The sequence below is a fragment of the Lemur catta genome, chromosome 1 (genome assembly GCF_020740605.2).
Source record: "Lemur catta isolate mLemCat1 chromosome 1, mLemCat1.pri, whole genome shotgun sequence".
NCBI classification, from domain to species: domain Eukaryota; kingdom Metazoa; phylum Chordata; class Mammalia; order Primates; family Lemuridae; genus Lemur; species Lemur catta.
The window spans coordinates 116,774,352-116,789,382 of NC_059128.1; the positions used below are offsets into that span (position 1 = coordinate 116,774,352).

The window sequence follows — 15,031 nt, forward strand, 5'->3', positions numbered from 1 at the left end:
AATTCAAGACCAGCCTGGGCAAGATTGCGAGACTTGTCTCTACCAAAAAAAAATTTTTAAATTAGCCAAGTATGGTGGCACACACATGTGATCCCACCTACTTGGGAAGCTGAGGCAAGAGGATCACTTGAGCCCAGGAGTTGAAGGCTGCAGTGAGCTACTACATTCCAGCCTGGGCAAGAGTGAGACTCCATCTCAAAAAAATAAATAAAAGAACTACTCAGATGCCTTGGCATATAGTCAAATTATGAGCAAGCCAGGCAGAACAGCAGAGGCGGTACAGTGACTGCTTGGCTCTTACAGTGACCTCTTCAGCAACAGACCTTGAGGCCATTTCTCAGTACTGCCTCCTGCTGGTGAACTCTGGGCCATCCTCTGTATAAATCCCTGCTGCTTTACTCTCCTGTTGACTTGTATAGACCAGCTCTGTGCTGCTACTGAGAACTGGAAATGAGACAAGTGACACTGAGGAATGGGATAATTAATTTTACTTCATTTTGTTTAAATTTAGCCCTATGTAGCTGGTGACTCCCCTACTGTACAGTTCCAGACTGTAACCCATGCCCTTGGGAAATAATACAAATGATACAATTTTCCAAGGGTAAGAAAAGCTTAGAGAATGCCAACAAAGTGCTGCTAGCTCTTCTTGTAGACAAAACCATTGGCATGATGGCTTTTCTAGTTCTCCCCCCTCCAAACTCCAGGGCATCTGTCCCTTGGCACTGAACATCACAGTAGCCATTGGGTTCAAGATCAAGCTGTCTTGATTCTTGTGGTCCAGATGTTCCTCCTCAACCAAAAAGGCCCATGGTGCCTTTTTGACTGTCCCTCAAAATATACCTTTCAACCACTCGGTGCACTATGACTTTTTGCATTCAATGTCTGTCTTGGGAATGTCTGTCTTCACCATGGCCTTGGGCTCTGGGGACATTTCAGTGGATAAACAGAATAAGTGGAGAAGACAAGAGGATAAAAAGGTGAAATGACACCATCACCATTATGATGTCATCACTATGGTGACATCACCATTGTAACATCATCGCCACCATAAGTCACCACTGTTATGGATTCATTTTTCTTCTGAATTCTTGGTTCCCATTTCTTCACATGTGTTTAAAACTTCTTTGACAGATTGCTTAACAAATAGAAGTCTCTTTTTATGTTAAATTCCTTTGCTGGATAAAACCATAAAATAAATGGATTTATGCTTATCTATATAAATCAGATGCACTCACATACAGCACTCCATTGTCTCACTCGTGCATACCTTTTTTTTTTTTTTTTTTGAGACATGGTCTTGCTCCATCACCTAGGCTAGAGTGCAGTGGTGTCATCATCGCTCACTACAACCTCAAACTCCTGGGCTCAAGCAATCCTCCTGTCTCAGCCTCTGGAGTAGCTGAGACTGGATGTGCACCACCATGCCGGGCTAAATTTCCTATTTTTTGTAGAGATGGGGTCTCACTGTTGCTCAGGCTGATCTCGAACACCTGACGTCAAGCCTTCCTCCCACCTCAGCCTCCCAAAGTGGTAGGATTACAGGTATGAGCCACCTTGCCCAGCCAGGATTTTTTAATATGTTTTAATATTTGACTTCTAGGAAAGCTGTCTATATTCACATTAGCTGGAAATGCTAATTCTTTATTACCTCAACTCTACTTTATGGACTTGGAAGCTCCAGCCATGCCAAACACCACCCTCAGTCTGTTAGAACATGTGGTTGCCAGAGAAGAGAGGGACTGCCTTTTATTTCTCTGTGTCCTGGTGTTTTGAAATATCCCATTGGCCCTCTTGGTTAAGTTAGTCATAAGATCAGATGGCACTCTGTGCTGAGTTAGAAACTCAAAGAAAATCATGTTCTTTGGCACCAGTTAAGAAATTTGAGTTGGAGCCCGGCTGTCAGCCGGTGGGGAGCATCTACCCTTCCTGAAACCGTGCCCCTAACAGTGGACGCACCAGGATGACCCATAGTCAGAGACAGAGCTTCTTTGTCAAGGCAATGAGTAAGAGGATACTGCATAAAACAGGGAGGAAGAAGACTAGGGAGTTCTCACCTTAATTAGAGTTTAGGTCAGAATCCCACAGTGATGACTAAGGCATGTAGTGATTTTTTTTTCAGTAGCAATAATCCCAGCTCTCTCCACTGTAATCTACACAGTGCTTTTCAATGTCCTATTTGGGATTATAATTGTTGGGACTCACGATGACCTAAATCTTGGCCTGAGACGGAGTACTAAGTGTGTTGAATATGTTTTACCAAGCATCCTTTACTACTCACTTTTTCAAGACTCCAGGAATATAAAAATAAAAGAGGATTCCATGTTAGCTATTAACACTAAATTAATGGGAATTATTAGCACCTACCCCTGCAGTTAGTAGGCTCATGAGAGTTGGAGACTATGTTACCCAAAATTATGGTGTTCAAAAATGATTCCTGAAGTCAGGTGCAGTGGCGTGCACCTGTAGTCCCAGCTTCTCAGAAGGCAGGAGGATCACTTGAGCCTGGGAGTTTGAGGCTACAGTGCACTAGGATCGTGCTAGTGACTAGCCCCTGCACTCCAGCCTGGGCAACATAGTGGGACCCCATCTCTTAAAAAAAAAAAAAAAGATTCCTGGAATACACAGTAGAAATCTAGAAAAACCAGAGGCCTCCAGCTAGCACAAAGAAAAAACTAATTAAGGCCTAGCTGGTTTTGACAATGTGTTTTCCGTGACTGTGTAACAAATTATCCCAAAATATAGCGGGCTGGTTTGATTTGGCCCGAGGGCTACAATTTGCTGGGTCCTCGCTGACCGGCTTCGGCGCGCAGGCCAGTCCCGCGAGGGCGGTGTCAGGGGGCGGGCCTCGGATTAGGCCACGCGAGTGGGCGGGGAAGAGGGTGGGGCTTCGTGGCGCGAGCGCGGTTGGGAGGAGCGGTCTGGGATTGGTCCTCCCGTGGTGCGTAGAGCCCGCCTCATTTCGGTGCTCAGCCAATTAGTCCGTCGCTGCCGCCTCTCCCCGCCTCGCGCTGGCGTTCCAGTCACGCGGAGAGGGCGCCAAGCTTCCCTGCGCTCCCAGCGCGCACTTCCGGGCACGGTCGGGGCGTGACGTCGGGAGGAGGGCAGGTAAGTGCGGGCCGGCCCTGTGGGTCTCCTCACCCTCACCTCGGAGCCTCCGGGTGCCTACGCGTCCCCCGGGGGACGCAGAGCTCTAAGGACGCGACCTAGATGTCCAAGGATGACCCAGGTCCCACTGGCGACCCCCGACCCAAGTGCCCCGGCCCCGGCCGCAACCCAGCCCCAACCCATATTATGCCTGAAGTGCCCCTAGGTCTCCTCATCTGGAAAATGGGACCAATAAACCCCTACCTCGCCGGGTTGTGATGAAGATTTTGTAAAATGATGCTTTAAGACGGTGGGCGTGAGATATGAGCAAACTGCCAACGTTTTTACTTGGTGTCAGTAAGTTAAAGTGTTTAGGACAAAGCCTGAGTCTTGACAGCAACCTTAACACGTTGGTACTTTTATAAACCTTCCTTTTACAGATGCAGAAAGTGAGTTTTGGAGAGGGTAAACAATTTGCCCAAGATCAGGCAGCTGGGAAGCAACAGAGTAGATAGAATTCCAAACCCAAGCTGCAAACCTTGGACAAATGAGGTCAATAAACTCTTGACACCAAAGACCAGAGATTTTTCTATACATCCACCCCATAGTCCTGTCTGCCATTCACTGGGAGCTAATAAAATCACCCTAAGACATACACACTCCCAAGTTCCTGTAAACCATTTACTCTGTGCAAGCACTTACTGTGTGTTACTTCATTCACAGCAACCCCAGAAAGTCAGTTGTGTCACATTCATTTGATGAGGAAATTGGAGTTCAGGGAAGCGCAGATACTGACCAAGGTCACCCAGCCTGACTAATGGAGCTGGAATTTAACCCCACGGAGCTGTGACCCCCAAAGCCTTGAAGGGTATTTAGCTATTTTGTTGGCAAAAGTATTTTTAGATTGGAACAGACTTTAGAAAAATCCAATCCAAGGGGCACACTTTACAGATGATGGGTCCAAGACGAAGAGAGGTTCAGGGTGTGGTAGGGGAAGAGTTGACATCCGGGGCTTTGCACCACCCCCTACCCTCCCATCCCACTCCCCACTCCCCATCAGATGCTCTGCTATCAGTTTCTGATGCTGTACAAAGTACTTAAGTCCCTTATGTCCTCATTTGTCACCTGGAAATAATGGTAACATAATTCAGACTAAATGAAGCAATGATGTCAGGCTCTTCACAGCACCTGGCACATGGTAAACGTTAGAGAGTGTACAGGTAAGTTGATAGAAAGCTAATCAGAGACCAAGTTTCCTGGTTCTTGAACAAGGACTGGTGAACTAGGCCTGCAGTCCAAAACCAGCCCATCCCCTGATTTTTGTACAGCGCTGAAGTTAAGAATGGCTTTAAATTTTCACATGGTTGAGGGAAAATCAACAGGAGAATGATATTTTGTGTCAGGTGACAATTGTATGAAATTCAAATTTCTGTGTCCTTAAATAAGATTTTATTGGAATGCAGCCATGACCGTTCATGTACATTTTGTCTGGGGCTGCTTTCTAGCTACAAGGACAGAGTTGAGTTGTTGGGGCAGAGAGAGTGTGGCCTAAAAAGCCACAAATAGTTACTCTCTAGCCCTTGACTGAAAATTTGCCATTCCCCATTCTAGAATACACTTCAGTGCTCTACAGTGTTTCTCTTTAGTGTAAACTAGAACTTCCTTCTAGTTTAGACTTTTCTCCTAAAAGTGTCTTTTTCCAAACAGGGGAGGGGTCTCCCCACCTCCAGTTTAAGGAGCCCTTGCATTTGATATCCATGTCACCTGCACTGCTTCTTATGGAACCTCTATCAGTTATTCCACTTGTTCACTCAATTAGCAGTTATCAGGGGCCACGCGCTGTCCTAGGTGTTAGGGATACTGCACAGTGTGATCTAGCTGGAAAAACAGCCACAGGGTGATATGACTGGAACTCCAGGGAAGAAGTGACTATAAGTGGAGTGGTCACATGAGACTTCTAACAGAGGTGATGTGTAAACCGACACCTGTAACAAAGAGGTAGCTGGTGGAAGAGCAGTCAAGGCAGAAGAACAGCAGGGACGAGTTGGCTGCACTTGGCCTTTGAAGACAGCCAGGAAGCCAGTGTGGCTGCAACAGAGTGAGGGAGACGGAGAGGGCTAAGAGATGGGCTTAGAAAGGGGGGCAGGGGCTTCATAGACTATGGGGAGGGGTTTGGCTTGATTGTGAAAGCGGCAGCATTCTCAGGGGCAGGGGGTTTAAGCAGGAGAGTAATGCATCAATTCAAATTTTCAGAGATCCCTCTGTCTGCCATGGGGTGAATAAGTGTCAAGGGCAGAGTCGGGAGACGAGAAGACCACACTGGGGTCCAGGTGGGCAATGATGGAGCCTGGACCAGGTCGGTGCAGTGGAGGGATCGAAAGTGTCCAGTGTGACATGTGTTGGCTGTAGAGCAGACAGGACACTCTCTCTAAACAGACACACAGCTCTTTGGATGCCTCTCTACACCTGAGGGGAGTCTTGTCTGAGCCGGCACCACCGCACAGCACACGACATCTTCGCAGGGAACCCCGTGGACCTTCTGCCAGGCTCCGCAGAAGGACAGGGCTGGGCAGCGGATTCAGAGGCCAGTTTCAGATTAGCCACCCTGAGGGTGAGGACCAGTAGGCGGCCCCTAAGATGGTGAGTAGACGGCCTTGTGCACCCTGGACTTCTCTCCTGGTCTTTGACAGGCCCCAGAAGTAGCCACTTTCTTCCCCCTCCTAGAGATCCCTCCTCCTCTCCTGGAGCTCTCACATGGTCACATCAAACTTTGGATCATGATCTTTTGATGTGGTGGTTCTAAAACTTTGCTATGCACTGAAATCACCCATCATCCAGGGGAGCTTTTTTCCTTTTCTTTGGGTTGTTTTTTTTTTTTAATTTTTAATGAGGTGAAATTGACATAGCATAAAATTAACCATTTTAGGCCAGGCATCATGGCTCACGCCTGTTATCTCAGCACTTTAGGAGGCTGAGGCAGGGGAATCGCTGGAGGCCAGGAGTTTGAGACCAGCCTGGGCAACATAGCAAGACCCCATCTCTACAAAATATTTTTTGAAAAATTGGCAGGGTGTTGTGGCATGTGTCTGTGTCTGTGGTCCCAGCCACTTGGGAGGCTGAGGTGGGAAGATCACTTGAGCCCAGGAGTTTGAGGCTACGGTGAGCTATGATTGCGCCACTGCACTCCAGCCTGGGCAACAGAGTGAGAACCTGTCTCTAAAAAATAAAAAATTAAAAAAAAATTAATCATTTTAGAGCATGCAAATTCTGTAGCATTTGGTACATTCACAGTGTTGTCCAACCACCACTTCTAATTCCAAAATATTTTCATCCCCCTAAAAGGAAACTCCATCCCCATAAGCAGTCACTTTCCATTCCCCTCCCTCAGCCCCTGGCAACTACTAATCTGCTTTTGTCTCTATGGATTTGCCTGTTCTGGACATTTCATAGAAATAGAATCACACACTAAGTAGCCTTTGGTGTCTGTCTTCTTTCACTGAGCATGATGTTTTCAAGGTTCATCTACATTGTATAATGAATCGGCGCTTTATTCCTTCTTACGGCTGAGTAATATTCCATCGGTTGGACAGACCACATTTTGGTGCCACCTTCCTCTGTTGGTGGACTTTGGGGAATTTCCAGTTCGGGGCTTGTTTGAATCGTGCTGCTCTGAACGTTCATGTACCAGGATTTGTTTTAGCTCCTATTTCCCAGGGAGCTTTTTAAAAGCCCAGTGTCGAAGCAGCTCACCCCTAGCAGGTACACTGTCTAGAGAGCCTCTGGAGGTGGGGCACAGGCACCCCTATTTTAGAAACTCCTCCGGGAGTTGTAACACATAGCCAAGTTTGACAACCACTGCGTTGGTGGGTCTTTAAGTCGATTTAGTGGGCATTTACAAAGAACACCTCTTGCAGCCGGGGTCTGTGTTCTTTCACGAGACCTGTGCTTTAGCTGTATTACATGTGTATTTGCACAGTTGCAATGATAAATGTTTCTTACTGTCAGTCACGTTCCCAAGAAAAGTGTGAAAGCCACTGCTATAGGAGAGTCTGAACCTCATGGCATTTTCCAGAGTGACGACAATTGGTTTTTTGCCCAAGCAGCCAGTCCCTGGTCAGGCACCGAAGCCAGCACCATCTCCTAAGATGCCCCCAAGTCTCCCTCATTCAGGTCCTGCCCCCTGGGGCTGCACACATAGGTGTCCTGGAGGGCTGTCACTGAGTCACATCTCTCTTTTGCTTTCCAGGGTGAAAGGAAAGGTGTAAACAAATACTACCCGCCGGATTTCAACCCCAAAAAGGTAAGGGGCAGGCTCCCTTTTCCAAGTCCCTGATGGTAAAGAGACCCATGCTGTCCCCTCCTGGAGTCAGCCTCTGCAGTGGAAAGACAGGGATCCCCTGAGATCTCTCTGCCTTCCACTTGTGATACGAATCTCAGGGCTTTTTTCACTCCTGGGTGAGAAATGTGGTGCTCATCAGTGACCTTAGCTCTGAGCCTGGCATTTTTAGTGGGTTTAAAGCAGAGCTGAGGATGAGGCTGAGGACACGGGCTTAGGGTCAGGTCCCCTGGCCCTCCCAGCTCCAGCTCCTCTGGCATCCTGGCTGTCCCCTCTGCCTAGAACCTCCTCCTTCTTTTGACCACACTCTTTGACTTCCTTTAGGTCTTTTCTCACAGAAGTCCTTCCTTACCACCGTCTCGTTCTCTGTCATATCACTGAGTGCTTTATTTATCTTCATAGCTCTTATAACTCCTGGATGTATCATTCATTTGTATACTGTCCATATCCCCCTCTAGAATGTCCACTGCACGAGGGCAGAGATGTTTGTCTTGTTCATAGCTGTGTGTCCCCACACAGTAGGCACTCAATAAGGGTCCGAGTGTCCCAGCTATGTGGTCTTGAGCACAGGACTCGGCCTGCCTGTGCTGAAGTTTCCCCTTATGTCAGAAGAGGGGAATAAAACAACCTGACCTCACACAGTCGTTGGGGATTAAAATGTGGTGACTCACGTAAAGTGCCCTGTGAGCGTTTGCCAGTATTGTCATCTCACGTAATCCTCCCTACAAAACCCAGAGGTAATGATGATCGTTAAGCCCAGGTGACAGATTGGGGAAACTGACTCGGGAAGGCAAAAAGTGAGATCACTTGCTTGGAGTCACGTAGCTCTTTCAGCTCATAAATGAAAGAGCAGCCACTCAAATTCACATATTCCTGATTTGAAGCCCACGTGCTTCACCAAGACCTCAATGCCTCCTGTATTGCTATGAACTCCATCCTACAGGACATAAGAACTAGGCCTGGCCGAACCCGTGAGGCACTTGTCCCAAAGCCATGGGGATGACACAAAGAATGAACTCCCTTAGCTCAGCAAGTGCTAATTTGTTCCCTTGTCCTTTCCACACAGCATGGCTCTCTCAACCGATACCACAATAGCCACCCCCTTCGAGAGCGGGCTCGGAAGCTGTCACAAGGCATCCTCATCATCCGGTAAGGCCCTCATCTCACCTGAGTGCCACCTAACGTCAGTCTCAAGGAGAATTCAGTACCCCCAGTTGGCCCAATGCTGCAAGGTCTTAATTCCGTAGAGCAGAAAGTCACTGTGTCAGTCAGCTATTGCTGTGTAACAAAACAATAAGAATTGGTTATTGCTCACAAGTCTGCAGCTCAACCACATCCCTTTGCTGGGCGTGGAACAGCTGGGCTGGGCTGGGCTGATCTGGGCTGGGCTTGTTCACATGTTTAGGGCTTGGGGACTGGCTGGTCTAGCAGGGCCTTGACCTATACAGCTGGTCTCTGCTCCACATTGTGTCACATCCTCCAACAGGCTAGCCTTGGCTTGCTCACGTAGAAGTGGCAGGGTTCCAAAGCAGAAGCATGCAAGGCCCCTTGAGGCCAAGACCCAGAAATGGCACGCCATCTCTTCTGTCTCATTCATTGCCCACAAGGCTTGTGATTGCAAGGGTAGAACAATAGACTCCACCTCTCGATGGGAAGAGCTGCAGAGTCACGTTGCACAGGGCATGAGTATGGAGAGGATTAAGAATCGGCCATGACTACAGTCAAGCCAGGCCCTTCCCTCCGGGGTCTCCTCTTGTCTCTGGCCAGCACCTGGCAGGTCGTCCCTGGCAGGGGGCAGAAGGTAGCTTGTTTGGCCCCTCCGCACTGTCTCTCCTCCTTTGTAGCCTTTGATCTCAGTCTCCCAGGTCTGCCCTAGGCCTGAGCAGAGATTCCAGCGACAAAATGGTCAGAGGCAGGAATGTCTATAGAAGAAGAATCAAGATGCCCAGTCCCAGCAGTGGCCTCGAGAGCCACAGGGCTGAAGGACACCTCAAAACTCCCGCCTTGTCTCCACACTGCAGAGCTGACCAGACTTGCCTGCCTCTGTTCTGCCCACGCCAATTCCAGCCTCACTGTTTGCCAAGCCCTCATCTCATTTGTGCAGTGTCTTTAATTAAACTTGTTTGCTACTTAATGGTTTTAGTTTAGAAGGAAAACCAAGATTGCATGTCGTAGATGGAACTGTGGAAAAGAAATACAGAGGCAGGCTGGGTGCGGTGGCCCACACCTGTAATCCCAGCACTTTGGGACGCCATAGGAGGAGGATCGCTTGAAGCCAGGAGTTTGAGAACAGCTTGGGCAACATAGCAAGACCCCATCTCTACAAAAAATAAAAAAATAGCCAGGTGTGGTGGTGCACGCCTGTTGTTCCAGCTACTCAGGAGGCTGAGGCAGGAGGATCGCTTGAGCCCAGGAGTTCAAGGCTGCAGAGAGCTATGACAATGCCTCTGCACTCAAGCCTGGGCGACAGAGTGAGACCCTGTCTCTAAAAAAATGTAATTTAATTAAAAAAATAATAAACCAGTGATGATACCACTACTTTTCTTAACTCTAATCAGACAGCACTGCATGGGGACAGCACCCTGAGCCCATTTCCTCTTCCGTTCAGAAGCTGGTTTGGCTGATGTGAGGTGTTGCTGACACAGTGGCACCCTAAGGAGACTCTCCCTGGACTCAGCCAGTGGCTAGAGAGTGTGACAGGGAGAGGACCTGCTCAGTTACAGGAACAACTGTGATTCTTCATCCTCTCGTGTCTGTGCCCTTTGCAGTGTGACTGCAACTCGTTTGCAACTCCCATCAAGAGGGGAGTCTGCTGCCCCACCCCTCAAATCACAACTGCGGCCAGTCGCAGGTGTGGGGACCTAGGAAGAGCCCAAGTGCACAAGCGCAAATAAGATCTCATCTGTCTTTGTAGGTTTGAGATGCCGTATAACATCTGGTGCGACGGCTGCAAGAACCACATCGGCATGGGTGAGCCTCTGCCTGCTCCCGACCCTTCAGTCCTGCAGATGTCAGGTGCCTTAACTGCTGGGCACTGTGAGACACTGATTCCACCAGAGGTTCCGGATCAGCAGTCAGGGAGGGCACAGGCACCCAAGTGACTGGCAGGCTGTGTGCAGAGCTTCTTTACAGAGCAGTGAGGAAGTCAGGCTCTGGGTTCAAATCCCATCTCTGCCTGTTTCTACCTGGGTGACCCTGAGCAAGCGACACTGAGCCTCTGTGTGCCTCAGTTTAGCCATCGGTAAAATTCCAGTGGCAATGAAATACCACCTCCACCTGTCCCCAGTCCAGGGAAATGATGCTGGGGGTGGCCTGAGCCTGAGCCTCTGTGCTCTCCTTCCCCTCCCAGGTGTTCGTTACAATGCAGAAAAGAAGAAGGTTGGCAATTACTACACAACTCCCATCTACAGGTAAGGGCAGCTGGGCGATGTCTCAGGAACAGGTGGGGTGGCCATGGCTATAGAGGAGTCTGAGTAGGATGTACCCTGTTGGCCATTCTCTGTAGGACTGTCCTGGAAATCGTCCCAGTCTGTCAGTCAGGGCATGTCTCTCTGCCTAGAACCCTCCATGACTCCCACCTTCCTCAGTAAAAGCCCAGGTTCTCCCCCTGACTTAAAAGGCCCTACATGTTCTGCTTGTCCCTTCCCCACCTGCACCTCCTCACTTACTCTGCTCCAGCCACATGGCCTCCTCCTCTCTGTCCCTCACCCAAGGGACACGCCCCTCTCTTTGCCTTCCACCTGGAATGCTCTTCCCCAGGTAGCTGCAAGGTCCCCTCCCTCAACTTGCCCGCAGAGAGAACATTTCTAAGATGGCACTCGTCCCCCAACATTGTGTGGTTGTTTGTCTCCTTGCTGCGGAGGGGCTCCCTGCTAGAGCACCAGCATCTCCAAGAGCAGGTTGGCTGCAGTGTCCCCAGCAGCTGGCACCGAGCCTGCCACAGACCAACTGTCTTGGGAAGGCTTCTTGAATAAGTGAATGAATGAATGAATGGAGACGAATGAATGATGATGAATGAACTAATGAATTAAGTGAATTAATTAATAAACTAACAAATGAATTAATAAATGAATGGATAAATGAACAAATGAATGGATGAGCCAACTTCATTCACTGAAGGAAGGTGGGTTGTGGGGTGGTGGGACACGTCCCTCTGGACCCCGGCTGTACTCCCAGATCCAGAGGCCAGTGCACAGTAGGTGCTCAATGAACTCTTGTTGAATGACGTGAAGGGATCGAAGGAAGCAGACAGGTGACGGGTGTCCTGGGGCACATCCTCGGCCTCCTGACACCCACCTGCTTCCCCCCTGCCTCCCCCCGCCCAGGTTCCGGATGAAATGCCACCTCTGCGTCAACTACATCGAGATGCAGACAGACCCCGCCAACTGCGACTACGTGATCGTGAGCGGTGCCCAGCGCAAGGAGGAGCGCTGGGACATGGTGGACAACGAGCAGGTGCTGACAACAGGTGAGCACCACCTGCCTGTCCACCCAGCATGTCCCAGGCCAGCCTCGCCCGTGCCTGTGCCCATGCCCACGCTGGGGCCACAAAGGCCCAGTTGAGCCCCGGTTGTTGCAGAGCACGAGAAGAAGCAGAAGCTGGAGACGGATGCCATGTTCCGGCTGGAGCACGGGGAGGCCGACCGCAGCACACTCAAGAAGGCACTACCCACCCTGAGCCACATCCAGGAGGCCCAGAGCGCCTGGAAGGACGACTTCGCCCTCAACAGCATGCTGCGGAGAAGGTTCCGGGTGAGCGGGGCTGCATCCTGGGGTCAAGGAGAATGCACAGTGGGTGGGCTGAGAGCTGGTCCAGCCCTCACCCCACCACATCCTAGCTGTGAGCAGCTCATTGCACTCTCTCAGCCTCAGTTTCCCCAACTGCTACATGGGGATCACGCCCCGTGTTGATCCATCCCTGCTGCTATGATGAAAATACCATAGACTGGGTAAACTGTAAACAATAGAAACGTACTGCTCCCGGTTCTGGGAGTCCAAGACCACGGCGCAGGCAGATTCAGTGAGGGCCCCTTCCTCATAGACACACCTTCTTGGTGCGACCTCATAGGGTAGGACGGACGAACAAGCACTCAGGCCTCTTTTATAAAGACACTAATCCCACTGCTAAGGGGAAAGGCCTCCTGACTGAATGACTTTCCCTAAGCCCCTACCTCTTATCATATCTGTTTGTTTGTTTATTTCCTTTAAGCTATTGGACATGAACCCACCTCTTAATACTTTCATGATGGAGATTGAATTTCAATATAAGGATTTGGTGGGAGGGACATAAACATTGAGACCATAGCTCACCCCTGCTGTGGGAGGTGAAGGGTCTCACCTGGTGGCCCTCAGGAAGCACACAGTCCCTGTCCCTAGAAAAGTGGGCCTTCATTTTCAGCACAGTCTCAAAGGCCAGGGCCAGCAGGGCAATAGTTACGAGGTGGCCAGCCCCTGACACATTTCATGGGCCCTCTTAACCATCCTGAAATGAAATCCCTATGTCATCAACCCACCCCCACAACATTTCCAATATCCACATTTAGGAGTCCCTTAAATGTGACAGACAAAAAGGAAAAGTCATTTATAATAAAACCTAATAATACGGATTGCAGTTTGTAAATGGTTGGGCAGGACACCTGAGCCTGTGTGTAGAGTCCCTGAGAGCACAGATCCAGCTGCCAGACTCAGGCCACCAGGGGCACTGTCCTGCTGCAGAGGACACCCCCGGGGGCATTGCTGTGAGTGACCACAGTGGTTGCCAACATTGAGGCAAAAATACTTGGTGAAGCTATGTCAGGCTGAGTCTGGGCCTGGACTCACAGAGTATAACACAAAGGGGTTTTTCACCCTCGAGGGTGTCCAGTGGTGGCAGCGCTGGAAGGTCCTATAGGCCGTGAGAACTTCTCCCTCGTCCCTCGCGCTGGTGGGTGGGTGGCGCCCCCAGGCACTGCATACGGAGCCCAGGCAGGGGCGTCCTGAGCCCCACCATGGGGCACAAACTCTAGTCTCACCATCCCCACTCCTGTCTTTTTCTGTCTCCTCTTCTGATCATTCTGTGGTTATCATTAGTAGGACTAAAACAGCTAGTTTTCTTACTAATTATTTGTTACTGAAAGTGTATCCTTCCAGCCAGGCCTCTGTCCTGACCTGTGTGTCCCCTCCCTTCTGGTCATCACCACATGGGGGGTCTACAGCCCCTCACATTTAGCATCCCACCAAACCCTGATCCATCCCTAACTTGCCCTGCCTGTTACCCCCCTTGTCAACAGAGGCAGCCCCTTCCTTCGGGGCATGCAGGCCCAAAGTCGGCTTTGACTCCCCTTACCCCACTCCCTGCATCTGTCCTTTAGCAGTTCTGGCCCCCATTTGTTGAGTAGCTTCTATGTCCCAGGCACTGTGTGAGGCCCTTCCCTGACATGAGTGGTGGCCCCTAGGACACAGAAGAGGCCAGGCTTTGACACACCCCTCCCTCCCCCGTGCTGTTCTCGCCACACACAGGAAAAGAAAAAGGCCATCCAAGAGGAAGAGGAGAGAGACCAGGCCCTGCAGGCCAAGGCAAGCCTGACCATCCCGCTGGTGCCCGAGACGGAGGACGACCGCCGGCTGGCCGCCCTGCTGAAGTTCCACACCCTGGACTGTGCGTGGGGGGCCACGGGGCGGGGAGGCTCCCAAGGGTTGGGGGAGAGATGGAGGCTCCCCAGCCACGAGTGGACGCTGGCAAGCCAGGGCCAAGGGCAGCTCCAGACCTCCTAACCTGCACCCCTCAAATGTCCTTTCATCCCCCGCAGCCTACGAGGACAGGCAAAAACTCAAGCGGACCGAGATCATCAGCCGCTCCTGGTTCCCCTCTGCCCCAGGATCAGGCCCCAGCAGCAAAGTTGGCAGCGTCCTGAAGAAGCTGGCCCAGAGCCGTAGACCCACGCCCGCCGGCTCCCCCATCACGGTGGGGGACCTGGGCATTGTGCGGCGGCGATCGCGCGATGTCCCCGAGAGCCCCCAGCACACAGCCGAGACCCCCAAGTCTGGAGAAGCTCAGGTGCCACAGGGGACTGCCCAGAAGAGTCCCACGTCCCTTGGAGACTGTCCTCAGGAGCCAACAAAGACCCCCAAGACAAGTGCACAGGAGGGGAGCTGTGAGGACAAGCCCCTGTCCGCACTAGGCTCCGCCCAGGAGGCAGCCGAGCCCCCAGACAGGCCACACCTCTGTACCGTCAGCTCCTCCCTCGTTGCCGACTATTCCGACTCGGAGAGTGAGTGATTCTGGGGACCGGATCCGCTCCAGGGGCCATGACACACCCAGGAGGCCCCGCACAGACTGCAGACCCCTGCTCACCCAGCAGCCCCTGGAGAGCTCAGACGCTGACCCCCTCCCCAGACCTGCCTTCCCACAACGACGGAGTTGTTATTTATTTGGTCCTGGTGAGGGTGTTTGTGCCTTGTGAGCCCTTGACATTAAAGCCTTCTTTGTCCCTGCCTTGGGTTACTAGATGGGGCCAGTGGCTGCCCTCCCTCTCCCTCCACCCAACTGAGCCCCTCATTCAGCAAATGCTGATGCAGGCCACAGCTGTGGCCACAGACAGGATTCCCACCCAGTGTGATGAGGGCTTCAAG

The 15,031-nt window shown here is 51.0% G+C and overlaps 1 protein-coding gene across 1 annotated transcript; it reads left to right on the forward strand.

Annotated features, from left to right (window-relative positions):
- Positions 1-2,966: 2,966 nt before the first annotated feature.
- YJU2B (YJU2 splicing factor homolog B) lies at positions 2,967-14,894 on the forward strand. Its single transcript, XM_045550646.1, has 10 exons — positions 2,967-3,105; positions 5,521-5,724; positions 7,331-7,384; positions 8,487-8,569; positions 10,335-10,390; positions 10,770-10,830; positions 11,746-11,888; positions 12,000-12,172; positions 13,919-14,057; positions 14,209-14,894. The coding sequence occupies exons 2-10, from the start codon at positions 5,722-5,724 to the stop codon at positions 14,676-14,678; spliced, it is 1,182 nt and encodes a 393-aa protein (XP_045406602.1). The 5' UTR covers positions 2,967-3,105; positions 5,521-5,721; the 3' UTR covers positions 14,679-14,894.
- Positions 14,895-15,031: the final 137 nt, after the last annotated feature.

Bases quoted from the DNA above. Each gene is read 5' to 3' on its own strand.
- YJU2B (XM_045550646.1), top strand. The intron at 10,831-11,745 runs GTAAGGGCAGCT...CCCCCCGCCCAG, and splicing joins TACACAACTCCCATCTACAG to GTTCCGGATGAAATGCCACC. The intron at 12,173-13,918 runs GTGAGCGGGGCT...CGCCACACACAG, and splicing joins TGCTGCGGAGAAGGTTCCGG to GAAAAGAAAAAGGCCATCCA.